General features: G+C 39.7%; 2 protein-coding genes across 2 annotated transcripts; both read left to right on the top strand.

The window, feature by feature from the left end:
- The first annotated feature begins 483 nt into the window (after positions 1-483).
- Positions 484-3,419, top strand: LOC117105034. Its single transcript, XM_033246030.1, has 2 exons — positions 484-1,495; positions 2,124-3,419. Exons 1-2 carry the CDS (start codon positions 1,071-1,073, stop codon positions 2,713-2,715), a joined length of 1,017 nt encoding a protein of 338 aa, XP_033101921.1. The 5' UTR covers positions 484-1,070; the 3' UTR covers positions 2,716-3,419.
- A 949-nt stretch (positions 3,420-4,368) lies between these two features.
- Positions 4,369-6,989, top strand: LOC117105035. The gene is made up of 2 exons (XM_033246031.1): positions 4,369-5,703; positions 6,718-6,989. The coding sequence occupies exons 1-2, from the start codon at positions 5,189-5,191 to the stop codon at positions 6,890-6,892; spliced, it is 690 nt and encodes a 229-aa protein (XP_033101922.1). The 5' UTR covers positions 4,369-5,188; the 3' UTR covers positions 6,893-6,989.
- The last annotated feature ends 372 nt before the right edge of the window (positions 6,990-7,361 follow it).

Below are 7,361 nucleotides of genomic sequence, written 5' to 3'. Positions count from 1 at the left end.
ATTTTAATGTCTAACTAAGCCCTTATGCACCAGTTTGATTAAGGCGTGCCAAGGCAGAAGGTCCGGGGTTCGCATCCAGGCAACATGCTTCACACTCACAGGTTCCTCTTTAACCTTCAAGCGAAAAAAAAAATCCTCAAACGGGATGCGAACATATATTTATTTATTACATACCGGTATATATGCTTGAGCTTCAATGGCCCAGTTTGTTAAAGGCGACTGCATAAACAGCAAAAGGTCCCAGGTTCGCATCCCGTTTGGGGATTTTTTATATACTTGTATATATATATATATATATATATATATATATATATATACTTGAGGAAAACATCATGGTACCTGAGTTTATTCTCTACGCAATAGCAAGTGATGGTGTGTATAGCCCATTTGTGTTGATTCATGCATTGCTCATTGTAAAGTTTAATAATATGAAGTGCGTTATAGTATTGAAAAAATTGAGAGTTCTTTTATGTTGCAGATTAGTATTTCACTGAATGAATACAAAGAGAGAAAGCTGAGCTGTGCTGACGTAGAAAACGGCCATTCGCCCCACAATAGGCTAGACTATTTTAACGGATCTAACAAGAATATTGTACGAATACATAAATATTGCTGAACCTCGCCACACAAGAATACTATGGTGTTCAGTTGATTACACTCTTTAAATCGTGATCTTCAACGACAGGCTCCGGATTTTCGTAACCTAACCAATATCCGATTTCACATTATTGGACTATAACTCCTGACACAGGTTTGTTGTGTTTTCTGGAAAGGCATATGATTTAAATGATAATCACGGTTATAATAATGCTGCAGGCCGTGATTCCACTCAATCATATTGGTTGGAAGATGACGGCAGACAAATCATAAATTAAATCAATAATTTTCTTCGACTGCCGTCTGTTGGATGGGTATTTTAATTGGCTATAACGGTAATTGCTGTCACAGCGAAACCAGTATGTACGTACACACCAGACATTATGTTTCTATGCAGCTCTACCTGAGTTTACGATGAGAACTCGATCTTCTCTGGTTTAATTCAGTGGTATAATTAAGTTCCTTACGCGATTATGAGTTCAGCAATAATTCTGCCGATATTTTACGATCGACGGTCGAGACGGTCGAATAGAAGAGAATTATTCGTGAAAAGATTCACTAGTGGCTGTGTAGTGATCGCTACGTTGTTTATTGTGGTAGGATTGAGTAGTGCGACATGGTATATGACTATTTTAGGAACCTTTATACTGATGGTGGTAGGACTGAGTGGGTTTTTCAAATACTGCGACAGAACACCGGATAGTCGTGCCGTGCGAAGGGCCATCTCAATAAGTTCACGAATATCGACAACTACGCGACCGTCGGTACGTCGTTCTCGGTCGGTTGCCACTGTCGGTGAAAGTAGTAATGGGCCTACTGATATAGACCCTCCGCCGGCCTACGACAACATTGTGTTTGATGAACCGTACTCGTTAGGCAGGGCATCGTATCATATAAGGTAAGCGATTTTATTCTCACTGTGCATAACCACTTACCCGTGTTCGGCAAGGCGCTGATTTTCATGCAGTTTTTTTGTTTTTTTTTAAATAAAATAAACTACCGTACCTTGATGGTAATGATGATGTAAATATGATAGTGATGAAGATGATGATGACGATGATGGTGACAATCCTATGATGATGACGATGGTGATGATGTAATGATAATAGTAATGATGATGGAGACGATGATGACGATAATGGTGACAATGATCTCATCATCATCATCATCGCACCATTACCATTATCGTCATCATCGTCATCATCAGATGATGACGATGATGACGATAATGGTAATGGGTGCGATGATGATGAGATAATGATGGCGATTATCTGGTGACGATAATGATGATGACGACAATGACGACGAAGATTCGACAATAATGACGACGGGGATAGTCCAGTATGACAGTTTTATAATGTTTAATTGTAAATTGAAATATTTATTGACAACACGTATCAGTTAATAAACCAGGGACAAAATGTTATAAACTTGTGTGCCATATACAATTCAGAATAAATGGATACACTTTGAAACAAAATTGAATGCAACGATATAAACTATAACTGATTGTTTTATTTTCATAGGTCGTACGACCACCCGTCATATCCACCTCCGCCTTATGAAGTCATAATGAACGCAGCTGTAAACCAGTCAGCAGGACATTATCAAGTACCAGATGATTCAACTATAACACATCAGACTAGCTCTACATTGATAATGCCACGTCTGTCTCTGAATCATGGTGATAGGCAAGAGGTAGATCTATCACACGCTATAACAATAACGGAGTCGAGTGAGAGTCACTTCACATCACGAACAGTGACGCCTGAAACACCTAGAACAGCTGCACAAGAGGCGTCTTACACAGTCGCACCAGTGTTGCCGTTGCCTCCAAGAATCGCACCAGCGACGCCCCAAAGAGTCACACCAGAGGCACCTCAAGCATTCATATCAGAGACATGTCAAACAATTGCAACAGAAGCACCTCAAACACTCGTATCAGAGATACCTCAAACGGACGCAGAAGAGACGAGTCCAACAGAGGCACCTCAAAGAAACGCAGAATACTCAGATAGTAGCATTAACAAAGGTGCCTCAAATAGTCACGCAAGACCAGCACCAAACCTCAGAGGGAATGATCGCATGCCAGAACAATCAGTATCAACCGCATTATAGTCTGAACAATTATTGTAACATGAAACAAATCACGAGGGAATATAGAAAATACTGAACTGAATGACTTGCTTCAGGCAATAATACTGAAGTAGCGTACGAGCTCAGAGTGAACCCATACTATGAAACTTAAACTTTGGATTTAATTCACCTTGATATGGCTACGCAAGAAATTGCAAACTGGAATAAAGTAAAGTGACGGTTCATTATGCGGGTCACCCAACAATAGAGTAGTACCAGTGGGAAGTGATGGTCGTGCATTACCATAGCAAGCAATGTGAAGCTATCGCAAAAATGGAACGATTTTATAAGCATCTACGATAGATAGTCTAGTTCTCAATATTAATAAAATATAGCATAATCGACTAGGCCTTAAACTGAGACTTTACTTACGAAACTGGGTGGAACGGTTTTTATTGATACTTGATTCTTAACTACTTAAATTTTATATACTATTTTATATGTAAATATGTATGTATATATTTTGTATTAAAAAAAACCAATTAATATTGTCATTGCGAAAACAAAAGATGACGTAATTCGTCAAGTAGGTAAAGTTTGAATATAGGCCTATACTTAGATAAGACTGTATGGAAATATCTGAATATTTTTGGGCCTATCCTTGGCCTAAATTCGCACAAAATTACTTAAAGAATACCGTCAATGATGAGCTAAAATAAATTTCAATATTTTTTTGATTTCAAAAAGTCTGTCATTGAAAATTATAGCAAGAAAAACATAATTTATCACAATTTAATTCTGGGATACAGCAACGATCAAAACACTCAAAACTGGAAATCAGGTGTACACATACCCTGGCTCTTGTGCACCTTAAAAATCTACAGTGCATCTTTTGGAAGAGTAGGGGATTACTTCGGTGCTCTGGTCAACTTTCAGCCCACGTGCTTGTAGAAGAATCATAACTACTGAGCGAACCTCTGCGCGAGCTATGATACTCACCATGGTACCATCGCAGTTCAACACAATGAAGTCGAGTTGTTGGTTAATTGCCTATCTTTGTATATTGTATGTATTTTTCTGTACGCCAATGTAAAGCCTGGTTTCCATACAATCGCTACACGCTATCGCCGACAACTTTCGGTGATGCTGATTGGTCGGACGAATCGAGGATCCTTCCCGATTCCGTCGGGGACTGCTACGCAGTATAACGATTGCACTGAAAACACTATAGCGGCAGTGTAGCTATTTTTAGGAAACCGTGCTTAGCTCGGTTTCCATAAAATCGCTCACCCTATCGGTGACAGTCGCCGACAGTCGCGGAAAGGTTGAACATGGTTCAACTTTGCCGATTGCGTTGCAGACGAATCATAGACGATTCAGGTTGCGTTGCTTTTTTTGTCTTTCGTGGGAGTCACCCACCTTTATTGTCACTCTTTTTTTTAATTGTTTTCATTCATTTTTCCATCTTTAATCTATATTACATTTCAAATAAAATACGGGTAACTAATATATACATATATAATACTTTTGTCAAAATTAAAGCCTTCTTTTTTACAAAGTATTTTTTTTCATGGTAAAGTTTGAAACAAAAAGAAAAAGAAAATAATAAGAGGTGGAAATTCATTAAATTGTATAATAATTAGATCCAAAATATAATCGATTTGTGAAATATATTTTTGGTGCTAGCTGCCCTGACGCAATCGGGAAGGCACCCCAATTCGTTTGCAACGCAATCGGCAAAGTTAAACCAAGTCCAACCTTCTCGACAACTGTCGGCGACTGTCGCCGATAGGGAATGCACCCCGATTCGTCTGCAACGCAATTGCACGATTGCGTCAGGGCAGCTAGCAACGCAACCTGAATCGTCTGCAACGCAATCGGCAAAGATAAACCAGGTTCAACCTGAAGCTAGGTTTCCATAGAATCGCTCACCCTTTCGGCGACAGTCACCGACAGTTGTCAGGGAGGTTGAACCTGGTTCAAATTTTCCAATTGCGTTGCAGACGATTCAGTGTGAGCGATTCTATGGAAACCAAGCTTGATCAGTCTGATCAGAACCTTCCACGTTGGGAAGAGCTACGCGTGTAACGATTGCACTGAAACATTGTGCAGCGATTCTATGAAAGCCTGGCTTGAACGAATTTAAATACTGTATTGTTCATTTGTTCTTCGCGTTAAAACGCATTGCGTCTACATTTCGATTAGAACAAAGTTCATGTAGGCGAAGTGCTGATGAGGTTAATGTCAAGTATTAAACTGCTATAGTGTTTGCTTAAGACAAAACTGTTCTTGTGTATATTGTGCGCCACTTATCTACCCAACTATGAGACCCATAGTACGAATACGAGTTAGACAAGGTTGCAGGACTTGGAGATTTTACTGATCATTCGTTACGAAGTTAATTTTCTTATGAGGGCCTTTTTTAACACATGCTTTCTCTGAAGTTCATGATATTAGTTATTAACCTTCGAAGTAGCACCCTAAATGGTACATAGGGTAGTTAAAAGCTGACAAAATGGAGGACTTTGAAACCGCTGCTAGTAGACGCCAGTCCACACTGACTTTCACTGAAGTGGTTGTTATCCCACGAAGCCCGAAGCGTGTATCTCTTATTGTCTGCAAACATTGTTTAAACGTTTTCATAGTATGCATGTGCATCTCTTCCATTGTATGCATTGTGCTTGGAGCCATTTTCGACATCAATTTCTTATACATTGGATTGACTGTCTTAGCTTGCATGCTGCTCGTCCGGCCATGTGTCGATAGAATCAAATACTGTTCCTCTTACTGGCATTTAGGGCCTGAGTTTCACGACATTCAAGAAAGTGATAACTATGTTTCATCTCGTTCCAGTTCAATAAATTATTATTATTTAGATAAACAGGAATCAGCTTCGAAGAGAAAGCCTATGTATTTGACACAAATTTCTGATAGGCTTACGTGTAGATTGGAAGCAATAAATGAGTACCCTCCTGATTACTCGGACGCATCCAAAGAGGAAATTTTAGAAGGACGTTCGGAAAACTCTGTGTGTAAGTTTGAAACAACTATCTGAAGAGAAATAACTTCTGATTGTAGCCGAAAAAATGTTGCCTTCACAATGAGTGCCTGTGACGCAATCATGACAATTCAAGGAATTATCTTCAGCTAAAACATTATGTAGACCTAAAGCCGGACCCACTGCGTCGTACGACGGTCGTACAAACGTTGTGCGACAAATCCAACTCCGCTCCCTGTGAACAATAGGCGACGCCGTCTGCTGATTGTCGGTGGCAATCTCAACGGATCGTTATTAAAAACGATCCGTTGTGCGCGCGTCTTGGCGTTGCATTCTCCCATAGAATCGCATCGACCGGCGACCGTCAGCTGCAGTGAGTTCCCGGCTTTAGTAATGCAGTCCGGGCACATACTGCATTTGCCGACAAAACCGTCTCTGCTCTGTGTAAACAATGATTGAAGATGCGACGCCGTCTGCTGCTTGTCGGTAACAGTCGCATCGTCGTACGACGGTCGCACGATCGTCGACCGAAAAATCCATCTCTACTCTCTGTGACCACTTGACGTAACGTCATCTGCTGATTGTCGAAGACAGTCTGAGTAGATCGTCATCCAATGACTCGCGATGGAATTGAGCCGACGACCGTGGGCCAACAGGGTGTCCGGCTTTACGTTTTAGTGCAAATACAGCAAACAACAATACAACAATGCAGAAATAGATAGGGCTATCAATACTCACGGTATCACGAGATACAACCGTACAACAGAAATTCCACGGTGAAGCGAACACTTGGCCTATTACACTATTTTTCGATTACGCATTACGTTTATACGAATAAGGTGGTCTTGTACGCTGAGTTTCTACATTGGTAGAATATCTGGGGAAAAACCAATGATAGACAATTATTATAAATTAACTTTAATCTTTACTAGTACTCATTGATTGACTCATCATCGCTAAATAATTAATAGTACCAACTTACATTAGCCTAGTAATATACTATGAATTATGTACATTTATGATATAAGCATTCATTATAATTTCAGGACTGCCAATTCAAGCGAGGGGTCATCAACGCCACCTATGTACATTGATGCGTGTTCTGGAGGAAACACTCCGCTATTACACACGAGAAAAGACTCTGAAGAGGATACCGAAGAGGTTGACGTTAAATTCACAGATACAATGATAGCACACGAAACAGAAAGAAAAAAAAACTGACGCCAAATTTAATTCAAATTCATTGTAAATATCCAATCCCTCCTGAGTCCCGGATTAAAATTGACTAAAATGCCACTCTCTACCAGGGATGAGTCCAGAAAGATTTTATTATTGAAATATCGTAGACATCAACGAATGGGGAAATTAGCTGTCTCTTATACACATCTAGATGTGTATAAGAGACAGATATTACAATATTTTGTTAAACTTAATGGAACTTTCTGGAGAGCAAGTCAAATTTAACAACTCACCAATCGGCAATCAGAACAAGGTCCAGAAATACGCACTTGGCCCGCACACAGTTTTTGTTGAACCTTAGCAACAATATCCAACGGGGTGGGCTTATTAATATCATACCTATTAGAAGTAGTATTACCAGGCCTATTATATTACCTTCAAATTATTGTATATTTCGTTTCTTTACCTTTACACTGTAATAGCTGGAATTTTACGGATGACAGGCCTATCT

Source organism: Anneissia japonica, unplaced genomic scaffold (assembly GCF_011630105.1).
Source record: "Anneissia japonica isolate Jap-2015-1 unplaced genomic scaffold, ASM1163010v1 scaffold287834_len5846547_cov211, whole genome shotgun sequence".
In the NCBI taxonomy this organism is placed as follows: Eukaryota; Metazoa; Echinodermata; class Crinoidea; order Comatulida; family Comatulidae; genus Anneissia; species Anneissia japonica.
This window is presented reverse-complemented; position numbering and strand designations above follow the sequence as displayed.